At 40.0% G+C, this 23,340-nt stretch overlaps 1 protein-coding gene across 2 annotated transcripts in view; it reads left to right on the top strand.

Moving 5' to 3' along the window:
* The window catches only part of VPS54 (VPS54 subunit of GARP complex), a 72,535-nt gene that overhangs the window by 15,932 nt on the left and 33,263 nt on the right, over positions 1 to 23,340 (top strand). For both annotated transcript variants that reach the window (XM_038751290.1, XM_038751289.1), the window contains exons 2-7: positions 9,098 to 9,259; positions 12,378 to 12,619; positions 14,689 to 14,767; positions 16,037 to 16,071; positions 17,821 to 17,952; positions 22,625 to 23,010. In XM_038751290.1, the coding sequence (XP_038607218.1) occupies positions 9,124 to 9,259; positions 12,378 to 12,619; positions 14,689 to 14,767; positions 16,037 to 16,071; positions 17,821 to 17,952; positions 22,625 to 23,010 (1,010 nt within the window). In that variant the 5' untranslated portion in view covers positions 9,098 to 9,123. The remainder of the gene's footprint in view (positions 1 to 9,097; positions 9,260 to 12,377; positions 12,620 to 14,688; positions 14,768 to 16,036; positions 16,072 to 17,820; positions 17,953 to 22,624; positions 23,011 to 23,340) is intronic.

The following is a 23,340-nucleotide window of genomic DNA, read 5'->3' as shown; positions in this document are numbered from 1 at the left end:
ACCCTTTGAGCACTCAATAATTGCCCCACAGCACTTAAGTATATAGCTATGATTTTTTATATTAATGTGTGTCCCTCCCTTTAGACTGAAAGCTCCATATGGGCAGCTGATGTGTCTATCACCTGTTGAATTGTATTCTCTCAGCTCTTAGTAAGCAGTCAATGAATAAGATTGATTGATTGATTAGGTGGCACCTAAGTACAGAAGTGACACTGGGGAGAAATACAACTTGGGAAGGTTTAGATATTAACTCTTGGAGGAGCTGTATTTCAGAAGGGTTTGAAGGTGAGGGGAACTGTTAAATTTGAAGTAAGAGGGAGTTTTGGCAGGGGGAAAAGAGTTTGCAAGAGTTCAGGTGGTGGGATAGTCAAGATTGAAGTACAGTGAATAGGTTAGCATGAGAGGAGCAAAGAGGATGAGGAGTTTCTGTTGGATGTGGAGAGGAGATTCAGCATATTAAGATAACTAGTACAGTAAGAACACCTTTACATAATCCTAGAATCTTTCACTAGTTTGGAAATCTTCAACCTAATGAAGTGGCCAGTTGGGCATTTTGTTTGCCTACTGTTGGTATGTTATTTACAATCAATCGTATTTATTGAGCGCTTACTGTGTGCAGAGCACTGTACTAAGCGCTTGGGAAGTACAAGCTGACATTTACAGTTAAACAACAGGTGTAGTAAAAGTATACATTTTCCCTCCCATCTAAACTAGTCAGTAAAAAAAATGGGGTAAACTGAGAGTTTAACTGAAAGGATTGTAATTATGAATAACGAGCATGATTCTTTCATATTTTGGGGAGTGTTGCAAATTCAGCTTTGAAATTAAATGTATCAAAGGTGTGGGGTATGCAGTTATGTGTCTATCATAACCTTGTCCTAGTTTATGAAGCTTCTTCCCCAGAGGCTAACGGATATGACCGTATCCTTAAATTCAGGAGATTCAAGCCAAATAATAATCATTGGCATATTTCTTTTTCAAAATTAGAGCAATTTTCAAAAATGTTGCCCTTATGTATGCTTAATGCTGCTGATATTCTTTTAAACAATTTAAATTGCTCTTGGCTTCCCCTCTCCGTCCTCCCCCTTCCTCCCCCACATTCATAAGATCTTCTCCCACTGTGAAAATCTTGACCAATTTCCTGTTGATTTCTGTAGTAATTAGGGATTTTATCAGGGTACTAGAAGGGATTAACTATTTAAAAATCTATATGCTATTGTGGTCAGTGTGTATTCTGTTATGCATCTGAAGTCAGCAAGTAGATAAAATGGATCCCTGGTGACTCTCCAGCTGTGCGTCTGTCTATATTTTATTTCTTTGAGAATGTAACTTCCCTGAGGGAATCCTCGGATAGTACTTATTGAAGACCCATTGAATACACACTCCTGTACTAGAAAAGGCATTGCAAGGGTTTTTCCTTGCAGCTCTGTTTGCCATAGTGGGCGGGGTGAGGGGTGAGACTGAGAAAGGTGAAGTGAAGGCCTCTACTGTGTCCAGAGTGCTGTGTCCGTCACCTATTGGCTGTGTCACCTAGGGTAAGTCATCTAACTGCTCTGGGCCCTCAGTTCCTTCATCTGTATAATGGGGATTAAATACCTGTTTCACCTGGGGTAAGTCATCTAACTGCTCTGGGCCCTCCCCTCAGTTCCTTCATCTGTATAATGGGGATTAAATACCTGTTTTCTTCTTACTGAGACTGTGAACCCTATGTCGGACAGGGACTGCATCCAACCTGATGATCTTGTATCTAACATAGAGCTTAGTACAGTGTTTGGCTCCTAGTAAGCACTTAAATACCAGGAAAAAAGGTGTCAGTGGATGTGGTGACAAAGACTGCTACTTAGGGGCTGAACGTAGAACCAGTGAAAAAGCTGTTAGAAGAAACTACAGCACCTGCAACTGCTTCAGAATCAGCGGGGTTTTTTTGCTTCTCCTTTTGGCTCACTTCACTTGAGGCAGTGCCACCCCACCTTTTAGTCTGTGGCTGCTGTCTGGCATTTTTGGAAGCCTCTTCATTGTATCCCCCTAAACTAACAAGCTTTCCTGCTGCCTCTGGGACAGGGCCTACATCAGCACAACCACCAGTTAGACAGCCGGTTCTACTCTCAGACAACTAATGTAGATAGAGGGTGCTTGTGAAAGTAGGGAAGAGGAGCTGCATTGGAAGTGCTAGCCACAATAATAGTCATCCTCAGGACCCTGGAACTGCTTATGGTGGAGAGATACCAAAGACTAGAGGTGGGACAGGCAAGAGAATAGGGAAGAAAAAGGGGAATGCCTGGGGATGCTGGGGGTTGAATGCATCTTGATTATGGGTGACTCATTTTGACCAGATCGTGAGAAAAGGAGGCAAGAGTGAAAACCACCAAGCATTTCAAACAATCTTGATATCTGTGTAACTAGAAAGCTTTTGTCTATGAACATTGTGGTCAGGACTGTAGGTCCTCTGTTGTTCATTTCAGTCACGTATGCACACATTAGTGAATTTCATTATTGGCATCTTCAAGACCCCGCAGATACCTGAATATATACATTCCCTAAGTCTCTTTGGACTCAACTGCCACTGTTTGAGGGTCAGGTGGCAGTGGAAATGGTGACAGAAGCCCTACTTCTTCACTGTCTCGAAGTAGACAGACAGCTTAGATGTGTAAAAGAATTTGTGTGTATGCTGATGGGAAGAATGAACTATCATTAATGCATGTACCTCCATACCTTTGCCTGTCTCGGTCTCTTTCTGAGTCCCAATCCTGCTTTGTAGTTTCAGAGGGTAAGAGGTAATAGAGAGCAACAGAAACATTTCAGGAAACATTTTTTTGGATTCTGGGCGGTTTTGATCTTATGGTGTGGTCGCCCATTTCCAGCAGCTATTATGTCTAAATTTCCTTGGATATTTTCCTTTGGGGATATTAGCATCAACCCCCCCCCCCCACCCCAATGACACTTGTGTACATATTTTATACATTTTGTTACTTCCTCCTACCTACTGTTTACTCAAGTGTCTTTCTACCCCCTGGATTGTAAGCCTCTTGAAGACAGGGATCATGTCTAATTCTACTGTACTCTTCCAAGTACTTAGTACAATGTTCTATCAATAGTAGATGTTCAATAATTGCAATTGATTATTATTTGGTGCCCACCTGTCTAATTTGACTGCCTCCCCAATGGTACAAGAAGAAGCAAAACAGCTGGAAAAGTTCTGATCTACTTCATTTGTGCAAAAGACCTCAAACTGTTCCATTGGCAGTCGGTTTCGTTTTCCATTCCTTACAATGCATTTCCTTTTCCTTTCTTTTTTAACTTCCCCAATCCCTGTTCTTCACCTTCCCTGCTTTCTTCTCCTATTGTAACTTACTGTAGCTCTCTCTCTCTCTGTATTGGTCAACCCCCAGTATTTACTGAACATCTACTCTGAGTAGAGCATTATACTCAGCCTTCGGGAGAGTACATTAGAGCTAGTAGACACAATGCCTGCCCTTGAGAAGCTTACACTATAGAGGATTCGTTCTAATGTATCCTTTCTTTAGGATTAGCAGGAGAAGCAGCGTGGCTCAGTGGAAAGAGCCCAGGCTTTGGAGTCAGAGGTCATGGGTTCAAAGCCCGACTGCACCAATTGTCAGCTATGTGACTTTGGGCAAGTCACTTCACTTCTCTATGCCTCAGTTACCTCATAGGTAAAATGGGGATGAAGACCGTGGGACAACCTGATCACCTTGTAACCTCCCCAGCGCTTAGAACAGTGCTTTGCACATAGTAAGTGCTTAATCAATGCCATCATTATTATTATTATTTCTTTCTAGTGGATTGAATTGACAGCCGTGAGTAGCCGTGGCCAAATTGTGGCTCGCAAACCACAAAAGACACTTCTCCATTTGCTCTGTGGCTTGGCAGCACTGCTTGGCAAGCTGTACTGTACTACTGTTACAGCCCTTTGCGGGACTGTGTCTCCCCACTTATTCGGGGCCAGGCTGGGAAGGAGTAGGCTGCCCGGCCACATCCAAAGCGCTTACTTCCCCTGGCTGTTGTCGCTGAAGCCACTTCCTTTCCCCTTTCCTTGGGATCACCACTCACCCTCCTCCCACCTGCCCCCCAGAACACCTGCTTGCCATTAATTTTTTTTGGTTTGTTTTTTTATCTGTGGTTTTCGGCTTGCGGCTCCTAGTTCATGAGGTTTGGTCATCATTGGTAAAGCATGAGATGCTTACATCACTCAGTTGTGTTTGTTGCACACTCACTGGGTACAAAGCCCTACACCAAGTACAGAGCCCTATAAATTAACTCCCTGTTCTGGTAAGAGCAGAAGCAAGTTCTGTATCATGTAAAAGACTTTATCGTAGATTGCCATTGTTTAGATGGGCCCATATGAATTCTAGTTACTTTCGGTTATGAAGATGGGGAGGAATGTGTAAGCTTTCCCCTTAATTGTAGCATGGCTCAGTGTAAAGAGTCCGGGCTTTGGGTTCAAATCCTGGTTCCACCACTTGTCAGCGGTGTGACCTTGGGCAAGTCACTTAACTTCTCTGTGCCTCAGTTCCCTCATCTGTAAAATGGGGATTAAGACTGTGAGCCTCCCGTGGGACAGCCCGATCACCTTGTAACCTCCCCAGCGCTTAGAACAGTGCTTTACGCATAGTAAGCGCTTAATAAATGCCATCATAATTAATTAATTAATTATTCTTTCCCAGAGCTTAATACAGTGCTCAGTATACAGTATGTTCTCAGTAAATATTATCGAGTGAATAACTGCAAAATTATTTAAAATTATAGCTTTTGCAAGTAAACAGAAGCAATAGTAACTTGCCTTCAGATTTGGTAGAAACCTAGTTGGCCACCATGGGTCGAGTTATATTTTAAGATGGAGATAATAGGAAACCTGTTATTTTCAGTTTTGTTTTTATATCTCATTTGAACAGCAAGGTTTCTTAACCAGAAAAAGGGGGAAAAAAGTTTTTATGAAACTCGTAAAAAAAACCTGCTGAGAATACCATAAATGTTGTCATTAGAGTGGAGTAGTTGAGTTCAGCGTGGTGGTGTTAAAAGAACCAAGCGTTAGGGCTTAATATGGACTCTCTTGTTGGAATCTTTGCATCTCTTATGTTACTGCTTTGTCAGTCCAGTTATCATCATCATCAATCGTATTTATTGAGCGCTTACTGTGTGCAGAGCACTGTACTGCTTGGGAAGTACAAATTGGCAACATATAGAGACGGTCCCTGCCCAACAGTGGGCTCACAGTCATAGTTCCAAGATAAAAATATCGAGTATTTTTAGAGCATCAGTAAGATTGCTTTTTGGATATTGATAAGAAATTACTGATTCCTAATAGGACTTTATTTTCCAGCTTTTTCTCTCCCTGATTCAATCACTCAATTAGTAGCATTTAGTGAGCGCTTAATCAATGCAGAGGACTGTCCCCTAAGGGCTTGGAAGAGTTCTGTAGAGTTAGTGGTCATGATCCCTGCTCTCAGGGAATTTACAATCCCCTCCCTCAGCCCTCTTCAGCATTTTAATTCTCCACATCCTGACATTTGGATAGTGTCAACCACCTCTTCGACATTACAGTGGAGGAAGAGGAGAAAGTAAAGTAGCATAAGTTTAATTTTAAATGGAATCTAGATCAGTGTGGTGCAGTAATAATAATAATAGTATATGTTAAGCACTGTGTGCCAATAATTGTACCAGGTGCTTGAGTAGATCCAAGATAAACAGGTTTGGCACAATCCCTGTCCCACATGGGACTTGCACTTAGAGGGAGTAAGATTTAATCCCCATTTTTCAGATGAGGAGATTGAGGTACAGAGAAGTTAAATGATTTACTCAAGGTCATATAGCAGACAATCTTTTAGACTGTGAGCCCACTGTTGGGTAGGGACTGTCTCTATATGTTGCCAACTTGTATTTCCCAAGCGCTTAGTACAGTGCTCTGCACACAGTAAGCGCTCAATAAATGCGATTGATGGTTGATGATGATATGACAAGTGGTGGAGTTTGGATTAGAACCCAGGCTCTCTGGCTCCCAGGCTTATGTTCTTTCCACTAGGCCACAGAGCTTCCCACTCTTCTGGACACCTATGATTCTGAATCCTGCCATATTGAATTTTATGAAGCAATAAAATTGAAAATTACTTTTTATTTTTACCTGGAGGTGTGTTGAGCTAGTTGAAGCAGCGTGGCTCGGTGGAAAAGAGCACGGGCTTTGGAGTCAGAGGTCATGGGTTCAAATCCCGACTCTGCCAGTTGTCAGCCGTGTGACTCTGGGCAAGTCACTTCACTTCTCTGGGCCTCAGTTACCTCATCTGTAAAATGGGGATGAAGACTGTGAGCCCCCCGTGGGACAACCTCATCACCTTGTAACCTCCCCAGTGCTTAGTACAGTGCTTTGCACATAGTAAGCGCTTAATAAATGCCATTATTATTATTATTATTATTATTATGGTAATGAGGAAGTTGGAGAGCAAAGAGGAGAAGATTCTTGAACTGGTTTGGTAAGCCTCAGGATTAAAAGGATTTAGGGGTCTGTTTTTAAGACAGAGTCCAAAGGACAATTGCCCTTCTCTCCCCCAGTATTTTTTCCTGGCTTTTACTGAATTGCAGAAAAGTTTTATACTAGGCCTGTTAAATTTACATTCTCTAAGTTGTAGTAAGCATGATAAAAGCCAGCCCCGGTTCCTTTTTTCTGTGATAAACTTGGATGGAGGTGAGATATTCTTGGAATGGTGCCACAGAGCGTCTGTGGACCATCCGGCGAGTTTTATTGCGAATTCATTTTTCCAAAGTCATTTGATAAAGGAGTAGTATGCAAATATACTTGAGAAAAATGGAGCCGGTTTCCCAGTTTAGAGCTCTATTTCCTTAGGAATGAATACAATAAAAGGTAATGCAGCATTCAGTGTAGGTTGGCTTTTAGAAAAGGTGCAGCATGACCTGTGTAATATCACCATGTAGAGACAGATGTAATAGTAGCAGGAACCTGCCATGCCCTTCCCTGATGCTTCATAAACGATTTGCAGCGCTGCCCTGGGTTTTAGTCGTTGAGCCCTGTAGAATTAAATTGTGGGCATCAAGGTACAGTTCTTCAGAAGCAGAGGGGAAGCCATCGACTGTGAATTTTATCGGTGAATTTGGCTGGAAACGCACAGTGGACTGGGGTAAAATGTGGGTCAACCCGATGCATTACTTTGGTTTCTTCAGACATAAGCGTCAGTCGTCATCATCAATCGTATTTATTGAGCGCTTACTGTGTGCAGAGCACTGTACTAAGCGCTTGGGAAGTACAAGTTGGCAACATAGAGAGACAGTCCCTACCCAACAGTGGGCTCACAGTCTAAAAGGGGGAGACAGAGAACAAAACCATTGACTCTGCATTGTAGCTCCAAGTTGTCTACGCGTTCTTTTGGGTGTATGCCTTCAGGGCACTGCTATTTGCACATAATTCCTGAAGGACTGTCCATAGGACTCTTGATAATACTCTTGCACTGTTGAGTTAAAATAATTTCCCTGAATCCGTAAAGGCATATTTCCTCCAAGAGGCCTTCCCCTAATAGGCCTTCATTTCCTCTTCTCCCACTCTCTCCTGTGCCGCCCTTATACTTGTATTTGCACCCTTTATTCACCCCTCCCCCAGCCCCACAGCACTTATGCTCATATCCGTAATTTATTTATTTATATCTGTCTCCCTCTCTAGACTTCTTTTGGGCAGGGAACGTGTCTCCCAACCCTGTTGAACTGTGCTCTTCCAAGTGCTTGGCACACAGTAAGGGCTAAATAAATATCTTTGATTGATTTAGATAGAAAAACAATGGTTTTCCTGTTAGCAGTTATGTATGGAGAAGCAGCATGGCTCAGTGGAAAGAGCACGGGCTTTGGAGTCGGAGGTCAGTGGTTCAAATCCCGGCCCCGCCACTTGTCAGCTGTGTGACTTTGGGCAAGTCACTTAACTTCTCTGGGCCTCAGTTACCTCATCTGGAAAATGGGGATTAAGACTGTGAGCCCCTTGGGACAACCTGATCACCTTGTAACCTCCCCCAGCGCTTAGAACAGTGCTTTGCACATAGTAAGCGCTTAATAAATGCCATTATTATTTATTTATTTATTAGGTAGCAAGTTTCTCAAGGATTTGTCTACAGTGCTCTGCACACAGTAAGTGCTCAATAAATAATACAATTGAATGAATAAATTCACTTGCAAATAGTCTGTAGTTCTATGTCTGTCTTCCCCATTGGAGTGTGAATTTCCTATGGGCAGGGAATGGGGTCTTGTGCTTTTCTGTTGAATTTCCTAAGCACTCATTACAGTGCAGTACTTTCTCAATAATTACCAATCAGTGGTATTTGAGTGCTTACCAAGTGCAGAGCACTGTATTAAACGCTTGGAGGAATACGGTGCAACGGAGTTGGCCGACACACTTCCTGCCCACAGTGAGCTCACCATCTGGAGAGGGAGACAGACATTTATCATCATCATCATCATCAATCGTATTTATTGAGCGCTTACTATGTGCAGAGCACTGTACTAAGCGCTTGGGAAGTACAAATTGGCAACATATAGAGACAGTCCCTACCCAACAGTGGGCTCACAGTCTAAAAGGGGGAGACAGAGAACAAAACCAAACATACTAACAAAATAAAATAAATAGAATAGATATGTACAAATAAATTAAATGGATATGTGCATAGGTGCTGCGGGGCAGAAAATAGGGTGAGCACCAAAAGCTCAAAGGGCACAGATCCAAGTGCATAGATGACAGAGGAAGCTGGGGAACAGAGAGCTTAATTAAGGAAGGCCTCTCGGAGGAGGTGTGACTTTTATAAGGCTTGGAAGAGGGGGAGAGTGGTAGACTGGCCTAAATGGAGAGGAAGGGAGTTCCAGGCCAGAGAGAGGATGTGGGAAAGGGGTGGCAAGATAGATGAGATACTACTATTATACTCTCCCAGGGCTCAGCACAGAGTAAGCATTCAATAAATGCTATTGATTTTTATGTTCCTCAGAGTCTAATATAGTTTCTGCGTGCAAAAGATGTTCAATAAGTGCTTTTGGTGATAATGTTGGGGATGAGTTGAATTTTATTTACTGTTTCTTATCTCTGTTGTTTTTTATGTAGTTTATGTTGAGTGGTGATTTTATGCAATGGCCTCAAGCCACAGGTCTTCACCAGTGCCTCAAGCAAGCAGCAGTGATGCTTTCTTTAAGAAGGAGGTGGATTCTTCTAAACATATTCGACCTGTGCAGTCACTGCCCGATGTGTGTCCCAAGGAACCTAGAGGTAATGTTGTACGAGCAGGAGAAAATATTATTGAAAGCACATCACCTTCATGACTCAGCTACAGGCAATAGATTTTTCAGGTGCTTGTTTTTTTTGCCTTTAAGAAGAAAAAGAGGAGTACAATTTAAAGCTTTAAAATCCTTATTGCTTTTCTGGGACAGTATAATGATTTGTTAATTTGTTATATCATCTTATTAAATTGAACCATAATGTGAGTTATTTTTAATACATTTTTAAAGTTTGAATTCTTTTCAGTATCAATATATCATTTACCTTGATGTACCCCTGTTGGTATGTCTGGGCCCATCACCATACTTTCATGATCTCTCGAGTTGCCAGTATTATTATTATCATCATTATTTTTATTATTACTGCTAACATGATTTTATTAAGTGTTTAAAATTTTCCAAGTGCTGGGATGATTCCAAGAAATTCCATTGAAATAAGGTTCCTGGCCCAAAAGGAGCAGACCCCCTGAAGGAGGAGAAAGGCATGTAGAGTAACATAATTCAGCAACAGGACTGTAATCCATTCAGTAGAAATTTGGCTAAAATTCAGCATTCCAAAATATCAGCGAAGAATTAGCAAGACTTAATAATCGAATGGGATGCTCCTGACAAAAAGTACTTGGTAATGTTCCGCCTTAATCTTTCCAAAGTTCTTAAGGCTGGCAAGGCAGACGCATCCTCCACTCCTGCCAAGTGCTGCAAGGTCAGACTGAAGGTTTGGGGTGATCCTGACCCTCAGGTCTCCCCTTGGACCTGGAACCCTATGGTGGAGTGGTTCCCAAAATAGGTAGTGGTTTGGGCACCAAGTCCTCTTTGGTTTTACTCTGCTCTCCAGGTGACCTCCTGAACATCAGTGAGCCTCTGAATAGCAGCTATTTTTGTGCCTTTTACACCAAATAGGGAGGCAGGCTAGCAGTAACCCACCTTCAAGTCCCATTGGTTTAGGATAGACTGTGCTCCCAGATTATTCATCTGTTCCTATGCTAAAAATAAAAAAACTTAGCCAACACTGAAAGTAAGCCAAATATCTTCATTGTTTTTCTGAGAACTGGAATATTCTGCCTTTCGCATGCTAGGAAATGATTTATGAAATTGTATTAATTTATCAGTCAGTGGTGTTTATTGACCGCTTACTATGTCTCCATTCCCTCGCCTCGACAGCCTTAGCCAAGTGTGGCCTGTGGAACCCCTGCTCCATTGTGGGGAAGCTTCACTTCATTATTAACCTGTTCCTAACCCAGTCATTGCACATCCTCGCCATCACTGTAACTTGGCTGTCCCCAATGACATGGTCTCCCCTGCCACTCTCTCTAAAGGGGGCCTCATCTTCACCCACTCCTCCAGACTCACTGGGAGAAGAGGAGGTGTTGGCTTCTTTCTCGCTTCCCAGTGCTGCTTTCACACCATTCCAACTCATCCATCCCCTTTTAGACGGTGAGCCCACTGTTGGGTAGGGACTGTCTCTATATGTTGCCAATTTGTACTTCCCAAGCGCTTAGTACAGTGCTCTGCACACAGTAAGCGCTCAATAAATACGATTGATGATGATGATGATGATCCATCCCTTTCCCTTCCTTGGAAGCCCATATCACCCACCTTTACCACCCCTTCCAGGATCTAGTAACAGCCATCTACTTCGCCCCAGGCCCCACCTCTAACTTTTTTAATCATTTTGATCTCTTTCTCACATTCCTTCACTCTTTCTGTATTCCTAAAATGCGCCCTTGTCTCTCCATCCAAACTGCTACCACATTAAGCCAAGCACTTATCCTATCCCACCGTGGTTACTGTAACAGCCTCTTCTTGCCGACCTCACGTGCCTTCTGTCTCTCCCCACTCCAGGCCATCCTTCACTCTGCTGTCTGGATCATTTTTCTACAAAAACATTCAGGCCATGTTTCCCCAATTCTCAAGAACCTCCAGTCGTAGCCCATCCACCTCTGCATCAAACGGAAACTCCTTACCATTGACTTTAAAGCACTCGATCACCTTGCCCTCTCCTACCTCACCTCGCTACTCTCCTTTAGAACCCAGAGTGGACACTTCGCTCTTTTAATGCCAACCTACTCACTGTACCTCCATCTTGTCCATCTCCATCTCTCTCTCCATCCCCCCGTCTTACCTCCTTCCCTTCCCCACAGCACCTGTATATATGTATATATGTTTGTACATATTTATTACCCTATTTATTTATTTATTTTACTTGTACATATCTATTCTATTTATTTTATTTTGTTAATATGTTTGGTTTTGTTCTCTGTCTCCCCCTTCTAGACTGTGAGCCCACTGTTGGGTAGGGACTTTCTCTATATGTTGCCAACTTGTACTTCCCAAGTGCTTAGTACAGTGCTCTGCACGCAGTACATGCTCAATAAATACGATTGATTGATTGATTGTCTATCTCGCTGCCGATCTCTTGTTCATGTCTTGCCTCTGGCCTGGAATGCCCTCCGTCTTCATATCCGATAGAAAATTACTCTCCTCACCTTCAAAGCCTTATTGAAGGCACATCTCCAAGAGACCTTCCCTAAGCCCTCTTTTCCTTTTCTTCCATTCCCTTCTGCACCACCCTAACTTGCTCACTTTCTTATTCCCTCTCCCGGCTCCTCCAGCAGTTATGTACATATCTGTAATTTATTTATTTATATTAATGTCTGTCTCTACATCTAGACTGTAAGCTCATTGTGGGCAAGGAATGTGTCTGTTCTCTTGTCATATTGTATTCTCCCAGGTGCATAGGACAGTGCTCTGGACACAGTAAGTGCTCAATAAATATGATTGATAACAGAGCACTGTACTAAGCGCTTGAGAGAGTACAATACAATAGAATTAACAGATTCGTTCCTTGCCCGTGGACACTTCAGAAATAAAGTTCTATATAAGAAAGGATTCAGTAGTGAATATTATAGTATGGTGATTGTGTTAATATATGTATTAACTGAATTTGGTATCATTTAGGTTGGATTGTTTTAGCAGAAACCTCGCTTCCATAAGCTATTTAGGTCTTTTGTATAAAATACAATGTGTGAGCGTTTTTCATTTTCTGGAATTTGTTTTCCAAGTGCAGAGCAATTTTAATGGCTCACTGATTTCTGCTTTTGTTTTTACAGGTGATCCTAATAGTTTATGTGATGCCCCATCCCTAGTTGCAGATCAACGTAGGTGGACTATTTATCATTCCAAAGTAAATCTCCCAGCAGCATTAAATGATCCTCGATTAGCAAAAAGGGAATCTGATTTCTTCACAAAAACATGGGGATTGGATTTTGTGGACACCGAAGTCATGCCTTCATTCTACCTCCCACAAATAAGCAAGGAACACTTTGTTGTATACCAACAAGAGATCTCTCAGGTAAAACCAGCCATCTTTAAAGTTTGTAAATGTATATGGTGGAAGGGTAGTCCGACGACGAGAAGACTGCCACTGCTTTTAGTAAAAATTAAGTAGTGATTTTCTAGCATCTGTGTTTTGCTTGACTAATTTTTCTTAAGGTCTCTTTCCTTCCTTTGCATTCAACGGATATGCCTTTTGCTCTAGGGTACTTCTCAAATGCATAATTCTTTGTGTGCAAAGTTTGATCTGAAATTCAACTGCAGTAGTTCTTCATTTTAACAGCCCCATCCAATTTTCATGGGTGGGAAAGTACATCCCTCCATTGTCCGGGAGAAGACTTAGTCATACCTGTTCACCATGCCTATTTATTCTTGTATTACTGTTTTGGATAGTTGAAGAGCGTGGTCTTGTGCATCACCAGACAAAACATTTAAAACTAGTCAAAAGATGTTTTAATTATTTGTAAATTGGACAAGAGAATGTATGTTAAGAGTTTTGCTGGTTTGCCCTCTAATTTCTAGCTTAGGCCAAAGCTGATGCTTAGCTTGTAGATCTGTTGTTGTGTTTTTCTCCTTTTCTTCTCTCCCTCTCCCTATGCTGTTTTTAATTTTCCTTATTTTTTTGGCTCTACAGAATAAGGCCATATGTTATTCATTAGGATAAGAAAATGCTTGACTGAGGTATATTTTTGGAAGTCACTTTCTACACAAAAATCCTTAATATCAATTTTTGTGATACTAAGCAAAAAATTAAGCTTATTATCTTTCCCTTTCAGATCCTTGGTAGTCCAAGGCATTGTTGTTCATTTCAATTTAGGTAATGAAACTGATGATTCATCTAAAAATATCCAAAAATGAATAGAATTTTTGAAGCTGTCATATCCAAGGGCTCTATAGTGAGAATTTTGACACTGTTTCACCATATTTAAACAGCTAGATCACAACCAAAGCAGGGTACTGTTGCAAACGTTTATGACAGGTTTTGTTAAGTGCGTAGTACAGTGCTCTGCACATAGTAAGCACTCAATAAATAGGATTAAATGAATGAGTGACAACTGGCAGAAGAATTCCAGGTAAAGCAAGGGCAAGAAAAATGACATAACTCAGCCTGCAAAGGGGCTGGTCTGCCTATACCACCATTGGGACATTTGGGTATTGGGGGGATAATACAATAATAATTTTACAATTACAGTAATATTAGTAATAATAATTATGGTGATTGTTAAGCACTAACTATGCCAAGCTCTGTTCTAAGCACTGGGGTAGATACAAGTTAATCAGACTGAATGCAGTCCCTGTCCCACATGGGACTCACACTCTTAATCCCCGTTTTACAGATAAGGAAACTGAGGCCCACGAGAAGTAAAGTGACCTGCCCAATGTCACACAGCAGAGAAGTGATGGAGCCAGAATTAGAACCCAGGACCTTGTGATTCCCAGGCCCATGCATGCCGCTTCTACCCTACCAATAATGGGAGAAGTCCGCCTATTATTTGGACAGAGCTTAGTTGTCCTGAGGGATGACTTTGCGGGGAAGCCTTAATTTTGATTTGACTCCTATTGATAGCTACTTCCCCATTCTCGGATGGGTTCTATCAATCAATCAATCAATCGTATTTATTGAGCACTTACTGTGTGCAGAGCACTGTACTAAGCGCTTGGGAAGTACATGTTGGCAACATGTACAGTCCCTACCCAACAGTGGGCTCTTCTGCATTGGGCTCTGGTAGTTTTCCACGGGGTGAGGTCATTTTCGGGATTCTTTCAGCTGTAACTGGGGTAAAGGAGGCTGCGAGGTTGAACTAATTTGTAACTATTTCATTTTAAAACCTTTTTCTTGCTCTTCCTCAAGCAAAGCTTTCAACCATGTGCTAAGACCATGCTGCTGTAAGCCTGTGGTAGATAGCCTGGAATTTCATCAACAATATCTGTATGTACAGTGACAAAACCTATTTTTAGTCCTAATCTCTTGTAAATGGACTCAGTAGCCCAAGTCTCATTAAGCCTGTGCTTCCAAGAATACAGATTTTTAGGTTGCTTTGGCACTGAAAACAAATTAATTCCTCCCCCCCCCCACTTTTCTTACAGAGAGAGAAAATTCACGAGAGATGCAAGAATATATGTCCTCCTAAAGACACCTTTGACAGGACTCTTTTACATATTCTTGGTATTGTTCTACTTTACTTCTACCTGAAAAGGACCTTGTTAATTTGTGACTTCTTGATCTGTTGATTAACATAAATTATTCTCAGCTGCAATTTATACTTAACACAGTTTGTATTTTTTAAAAATACTACTTTCTGTGAATGTGAATGAGATTTTTCTAGAGGTTCTGGCTGTGAAAGTGTATTTGGGGAGGAGTTAGATATGTGTATGATGATCTTGGTGGGGGGGAATATCTAGGCAGAATAATAATAAAAATAATAATGGAATTTGTTAAGCGCTTACTATGTGCAAGGCACTGTTCAAAGCGCTGGGGAGGATACAAGGTGATCAGGTTGTCCCACGTGGGGCTCACAGTCTTAATCCCCGTTTTACAGATGAGGTAACTGAGGCCCAGAGAAGTTAAGTGACTTGCCCAAAGTCACACAGCTGACAACTGGCGGAGTCGGAATTTGAACCCATAACCTCTGACTCCCAAGCCCGTGCTCTTTCCACTGAGCCAAGCTGAGAACTCTGCTACCAGTTTTTATATCCCATCTCCCTTTCTTATGAAGACCTGTTTTCTAACGTCTACACCCTGCCCTTTCCTAGAATAATAAACTATTTTTTCTTTGACCTAATTTAGAATTTGAACCTATATTCATTAACGTGATGTTTTTGTGCCTTGGTTTTCCTTCATTTGATCAATTTTCCAGAATAATTTAGTTAAAATTGTATGCCATTTTCTATTACAACTGTGTGTAACGTTCTTGTAAAACCCTCTGTTAAGGAAAACTTGTCTTGGAGAACTTCACATGCTCGACTGTTGTTATTGTCATTATTATTATCACTACCACAATATAAGTACCATAAAATATTATATTTGTTAAGAGCTTATGTGCAAAGCACTGTTCTAAGCACTGGAGTAGGTACAAGTTAATAATAATAATAATATTCCTCATTTGTAAGAAGGGGCTGAAATACCTATTCTCTTTCGCTCTTAGACTGTGGACCCGTTGTTGGACAGGCTCTGAATCCAATCTGATTATATTTTTATTTACCACAATGCTTTGTACATAGTAATACTTACTAAATACTATCATAATAGTAGCTAAATTTTCTTTTGCCATGCAAAGAAGTTGTGAAACTCTGTTTTTGGTACCTGTCTAGTTACATAGCTGTTTGTGAAGAGAATAAGAAATACTGATTTTTATCACAAAAAAAATTTTGAGGCAAATGAAATCTGACGTTTTTCATGGTTTTGTTTTTTGGTCTACCTTAATTTTATTTTTAGATAAATCCAGGACAGATCTGGAACAAGTACCTAAGGTATGATTAGTGTATCAAGCAAGCGTAATTATGGAAATGATGCTTTGTAGGCTTTGATCATGTAATCTTAAATTCTGCCTTAGAATCTACACTTCTGACTTAATAAGAACTTATACTAAGAGATTCAAACAATTAGTGACAAAGCCACAGATATTTTTTTACTTTCTCCCAACATCTTCTGTCTCTTACTGGATATACGGTGTATGCAGTATGAATAAATGTTATTTGAAAACTACATAATAAATTGGAATAAAATTTTCCAGTTAACAATTTCAAGATCCTAGGTATAGTATGAGTTTAGTGGGTGATACGACGTTTAAAAATGAAACATAAAGTAGTGATCTGCCCCTTTGGAAAACACAAGCTGGTATATTTTGGTGAGTTTTAATCAACACTTTATCTGAGAATTGGGGTAGTGAATAAAGGAATGGGAGGGTTTAATTGAATTCCCTCAAAAATTTAATGGCAATGAAAAAAAAACTAAACACTTGTTCCCAGCCCATCTGAGGACATTTCTTAGGATCCTTTCCCAAGAAATAGAACGCACATTTGGTTGAAAAACTTTTCTTATCTTAATCACATCAAAAAGTTACTTTATGATGGAAGTTCTAGAATAACTGTTGACATTGTACCCAGTCATTATACGTTAATTTTGAAAGTTTTCACTTATACTAAGAAAAAACTTCAGGTAAACCAAATTATCATTATGTTAATGTTCATAATTATTTTCCACAGAAATTAAGGGCATGTGTCTTGGCAACCAAAATTTGACTAATATCATTAGTCAATGTCAGTATCCTCAGTGTACATTGAGACCAATATTCTAGTTACTGTTTATGTGGAGTAACACCTATAAGGACACCTCTTCAGGTTTACCCATAAAAGGTTACAGAGGTTAAAAGGTAAGAGTGGTTAGAGAGACGTAATGAGAGAAGAAACTTGTCTATTAATTCAGTTCAATTCAGTCATATTTATTGAGCACTTACTGTGTGCAGAGCACTGTACTAAGTGCTTGGAAAAGTACAATATGGCAATAGAGACAGTCCCCACAATGAGAGAGAAGGTTTGAATAGGAGGTAATCTGGGGAGTAGGGTGAATAGAGGTGAATTGTATTAGGAAATGTGTTAACAAGCCATTATTAGACGAGCTATTTTGGAATTTATTGTGGTTTGCTCAATATTAATACCACCTCGGAGACTACCAGGGTCTCCCAGCCCTCAGACAAGTTAACAAAGGCACAATCTCTGCCCAGGACTTTTATCTCTGTGGATACTCTGCTTAATTTTAAAGTGTAAAGTAACTGCCAGGTAGTATTAGAAACTGTAATTTTAAAGGGGATTAGGCCTATGTGACAACATTTGGAGATAGTTTTAATATTTTATCTTGGGATTATTGGTCAGAATGTTATGGTAGCAGACATGGTCCAGTAAGTATTAGTTGCTTTGATATTTTCTTACAAGGTATAGAAGGGCCCTTAAATCTGTTGCTAACGTGGGGAAAGTCATTTTTCTTCTCTGGACGTGTCTTTCTCAATTTATAAAATGGGAAATAGCAATTCCAATGCCATCTACTTTTCACATCATTTAATATTTAATGAGTTAATGCTTGTAAAGCATTTTAGGTATCTGGTGAAAAGGCAAATTCTTTCCACTTAGTGCATGTGCTTCCGGCGGAGATTATTGAACGTTTAAATGAGTGGGTCCAAAGGGAAGATATATGAGGAGGATCTGTTTTAATTTGTATTCCAGATTTTTATGAAACCAGATTTTGCCTTGGAAGATTCCTTAACGTTTAATGCAGTTTTACCGTGGTCGCATTTTAACACTGCTGGAGGAAAGGGAAACCGTGATACAGCGTCCTCAAAGTTACTTCAAGAAAAGGTATACTATCTCTCATTTTGGTTATTCCGTAGTTATTTGAAGTCAGGAAAAAAATGCAGCCTCAGTTTCATGTTATGATATGATTTACAAATTATAAAGCGGTGAATCAGCTCTAGTGTATTTATCATCTTAGAACTCTTTTCTACAAAATCATCAAGAAAATATCAGTTTGAAGGATTGCTTACAGTAACACACTGGACTGTATTGTCCTTTAGTTCAAACAAAGCTCCGAAAGTATCTACCAGCAAAAATCCAAATTTCTGTATCACTTTAGCGGACGCGAGGTCGAGTCATGCCTACTTAAAGTATAGACTTTATTGTCTTCAAGTGTCCTGTTCAACAGTGAAATTAACCTTTTTGCCAAATATAGGACAGTATAGCAGAAAAAAGAATCAGACAGGGTATAATCTAGTTCATATAGTGGTAGGCAATATTACTTAATGTTACCACCTTATTCCAACCATTAACTTTTTCCCTATTGATGGGCTTTTTCCAGATACTGTCAGCGTCTCAACTTCAAATCTGTCTCAACTTACCTTTCATTCATTCAATCGTATTTATTGAGCGCTTACTGTGTGAAGAGCACTGTACTAAGCGCTTGGGAAGTACAAGTTGGCAACATATAGAGACGGTCCCTACCCAACAGCGGGCTCACAGTCTAGAAGGGGGAGATAGACAACAAAACAAAACATATTAACAAAATAAAATAAATAGAATAAATATGTACAAGTAAAATAGAGTAATAAATATGTACAAACGTATATACATATATACAGGTGCTGTGGGGAGGGGAAGGAGGTAAGACGGGGGGATGGGGAAGGGGAGGAGGGGGAGAGGAAAGGGGGCTCAGTCTTTACACTTTTTCTAATGCCATATAGGCAAGAATTATAGAGGGGAAAAATTATTTTGGATGCATTTTTAAAAACATTGCCTCTTGAGACATAGCCTAGAAGTGCAGACTTGAAGAATACTTGGTTTTATTTCCCTTTCCTTGTCTAAATAACTTTGAAGATTAAAAATGTGCAATCCTGGAACTAAGTTATAGTGTCTTTTAAATTTATGCAGAATTTAAATGCTCTAGTCCATAGATTGTGATGCTAACATAATGTTAATTTTGGTAGCTTATTTTATTTGCCTAATGCAGTTGTATTATTTGCTTATAGTGTGACTAGGATCAATCAGTGATACTTATTAAGCATGTACTGTGTGCAAAGCACTGTCCGAAGGTCTTGGGGAGAGTACAGTGCAGTTCATAGAGTCTGTGAAACTAGGCCATATGTCCCTGGGGCAAATTGGAGAAACTTCATCACAAGCAGAAATGTGTGAAATTACTCCTTGACCTTGAACTGTGGAATTTGGGGCTTTCTGGATTTCATCTTTAGAGGTTTTAGATCTTCAACATCATAAGCCAAACAAAACTCGTTGAAGCCCAGAAATGTATTTCAGGTGACTGGGAAAGCTTGTGTGACCCAGCTAGAGTACTAGAATAAGGGCCAGAAAACTGAGGTTGGTCTTTTAAACATTGCAAGACTCCTTACTTTCCTGTGAAGTCCTTTTCTCCCTTAACACCTCTCTGCTTCTGTGTGGAGACTTTGGTAATAGGATCAAGTTCTGATAGTGTTTTAAAATTTATGGGTAAAATTATTTTGCCACCTGTCCAGGTATGGTGTTTGTTACCAAGGATTCTCAAGCTTTTTTATATACTAAGGTGGTTTAAAGAGACTAGCCCTTATGAAAATCTGATCTTTTAAAATCATTTATTTTTTTTTAATATTCATATTCTGACAGTGTGACTTAAGTTTAGAAGAGAGCTTTCTGGCTTTTGAATAAAATGTTCCCCTTTGAAGCCTATCTTAAGCATCATTTCTTGTAGGCCTGAGGTGGCTTTTGGAAAGTGATTGTGTTCAGCTGTACATGTTTAAATTCAGTTGCTTAGAATCTTGAAAACCATTTGTGGTTTTGACATTCAGATGAATGCCTCCAAAATCTCAAACTTCAGTCCCATGCTCTTTGATCTATTAGAAAACACATTTTTAAATTAAAGTGTCAGACCCAAATGAAGTGTAAAATAGGTCAAATATTGATGCTGTTATTAGGGGGTAATTGGATAAATTTATACTGAAATTAAGCCCTCCCCCATTTTTTTAATGGACTTAATTTGATCATGGCCAAATGAGAGTAAAATTGAAAGTCGATACGTCAGCAACTTGTGGATTTCATTATCAAGATCTTCACTGTAGTCGAAAGAACCAGCTCATATTTTGAAATGCTCTACCTACAAAATCTGGTGATTTTTAAATGCATCAAATAAATTCAGTTCTCTCACGGCGCTTCCTTTCATTACATTTTCACTGTTAAATAATTAGGGAATGCTTTGTGGAATGAATGTGTCTGGGTAGAATGCAATGCAAGATCATTAAAAGCAATTTTTCACATGTGATTGAAGTTGATCAAGATGTATAGATTGTAAGCTTGGGACCAAGGAACGTGTCTTCCAACTTTGCTGTAGTGTACTCTCCCAAGCTCTTAGTACATAGTAACTACTGAATAAAAACCACTGATTGATCGATTGGCCCAAATATGCTATTTCTTGTTAATGTGGGTTTCTTCCAGAATTCAACTCCTGTACTAAAGAACCGACTTTGTATTTTTTTAAAGAATTTCCCCCCTTTCTTGAGAAATTGGCATCCATGGTCATTTCATTTTATTTTAGGTGTGTCATAATTCTTCATTCATTCAGTCATATTTATTGAGCGCTTACTGTGAGTAGAGCACTGTACTGTTTGGAGGAGTACATTACAACAATAAACAATCACATTCCCTTCTCACTACATGAAAGAGTTCTCCTCTCAAAATGAAAGTTTGGTTAATGTTAAGTTTTTTTATTGATGAGGGAATTTGATACTCTAAATTTAGCATGGAGTCCTTAACATTGCTGTGAATGCTGTGACATCGAGCATTTGTTTAAATATGCTGTATGAAAAATTTGTACTCTTCATTCCTCAATCTACCAAACTCAGACAAGTGTCCCTTTGTGATTCTGGTGCTCTAATTTTGGGGCATCGATTCATCCCAACTAGAAAAAGAAAATTTTAGGGACATGCAAGGATATTTTTCAGAGTTTGGAAAGGACATCAGGCAGTAGGCTTAATTGCATTATAGATTTGAATTACATATGAGGACAAGTAGACTAGAGAAGCAGCATGACCTAGTGGAAATAGTTGTACATATTTATTACTCTATTTTACTTGTACATATCTATCCTATTTATTTTATTTTGTTGGTATGTTTGGTTTTGTTCTCTGTCTCCCCCTTTTAGACTGTGAGCCCACTGTTGGGTAGGGACTGTCTCTATGTGTTGCCAATTTGTACTTCCCAAGCACTTAGTACAGTGCTCTGCACATAGTAAGCGCTCAATAAATACGATTGATGATGATGATGAAAGAGTAGGAGCCCGGGGGGTCAGAAACCTGTGTTTTAATCCTGACTCTGCCACTTGTCTGCTGTGTGACCTTGGGCAAGTCATTCTTGGGCAAGTCATTTAACTTCTGTGGGTTTTATCTCATCTGTAAAATGGAGATTATTAATAGTAATAATAATGGTATTTATTAAGCACTTACTTTGTGCCAGACACTGTTTTAAGTGCTGGAGTAGATACAGGGTAATCAGGTTGTCCCGCATGGGGCTCACACTTAGATTGTGAGCTCCATGTGGAACAGGGACTGTATCTACCCCAGCGCTCAATAAGGTGCCTAGCACATAGTAAGCACTTAACAGATGCCACAGTTATTATTGTTACTTCCCCAAGGTTGCACAGCAACCAATTGGCAAAGCCAGGAGTAGAACCCAGGTCCTCTAAGTCCCAGGCCCATGCTCTTTCCACTAGGCCATGCTGCTTGTTGTGGGGAGGGAACACATCTAGCAACTCTGTTATATCATACTCTCCTAAGTGCTTAGTACAGTGCTCTGCATACAGCACTCAATAAATATGATTGATTGGTTGGCTGATTGTCATTCTTCCTGGAAAGTGGCAATAGCAGCATTGGGAGAAAGTGGAAGAGGGCAAGTTGTGCTAGATTTTAAGGACCTTGTGAGTAGAGATCATGTGTACCAACTCTGTTGTAGTATACTCTATTTGTACATGGTAATGGTATACATATCTATTCTATTTATTTTGTTTTGTTAGTATGTTTGGTTTTGTTCTCTGTCTCCCCCTTTTAGACTGTGAGCCCACTGTTGGGTAGGGACTGTCTCTATATGTTGCCAATTTGTACTTCCCAAGCGCTTAGTACAGTGCTCTGCACATAGTAAGCGCTCAATAAATACGATTGATGATGATGATGATACTCTCCCAAGCATTTAGTCCACTGCTCTCTGTTTAGGAGTGTTCAATTTAATACCAGGGATTGACTGATTGTGGTATCTCATTTGAAGATGGAAGTAGAAATAGGAGTGAGCAGCGTGCTATTCTTGTTTCTCTGATTTTCTCGGCTCGGTTCTAGATCCCCATATCAAAGAAACATGGGCAAGGGACAGTTTTGGGGCTAATAAAGCTGACTGCCAGATTGTGATAGCTAGTTATTTTTTGACTTTCTAGAAAATGTTGAAATGTATCCAAGAAATGTTACTAACAATTATAATACCCAAGCTTTTTTTTTTCCCCCTTCTTAAGCTGAGCCATTATCTGGATATTGTGGAAGTAAACATTGCTCATCAGATCTCTCTCCGATCAGAAGCATTTTTTCATGCAATGACTTCTCAGCATGAATTGCAGGACTACCTCAAGAAAACCTCCCAGGCTGTAAAAATGCTTCGCGATAAAATTGCACAGATCGATAAAGTAATGTGTGAAGGACCTCTCCGTATTTTAAGACTGGCTCTTACCAGGAATAACTGTGTCAAAGTGTACAATAAACTGAAGTTAATGGCCACTGTACACCAGACTCAACCGACAGTACAGGTGTTGTTATCCACATCTGAATTTGTTGGCGCGTTGGATTTAATAGCCACAACTCAAGAGGTTCTACAGCAGGAACTTCAGGGCATTCACAGCTTTCGGTAGGTCCAGTCTATAGACCAATAGAAATAATATTAGAAGAATTTTTTTAAGGGATACAGGTTTTATTTCTGATGCCATCAACAAGTGGGAATGTATTCATATTTAAATGGTTATTTGTATGCCTTTTTCAGTACCTTATTCACCTTAATGCTTTCTCATTCTAATTTGTAGTGTTATTGACATTCCAAAGTAATAACCTAGGTTGTCTTTCAAGGACCTTTGGATTAAAAAGATTCAAGAAAACCAACTCTTTTTTTTTATTAAAATGAATAAATGAGTGGCTGTACATCTACGGGCCAGCTACCGATGACCAAACTGCAAAACATGCC

The sequence above is a fragment of the Tachyglossus aculeatus genome, chromosome 9 (genome assembly GCF_015852505.1).
Source record: "Tachyglossus aculeatus isolate mTacAcu1 chromosome 9, mTacAcu1.pri, whole genome shotgun sequence".
NCBI lineage: Eukaryota > Metazoa > Chordata > Mammalia > Monotremata > Tachyglossidae > Tachyglossus > Tachyglossus aculeatus.
This window is presented reverse-complemented; position numbering and strand designations above follow the sequence as displayed.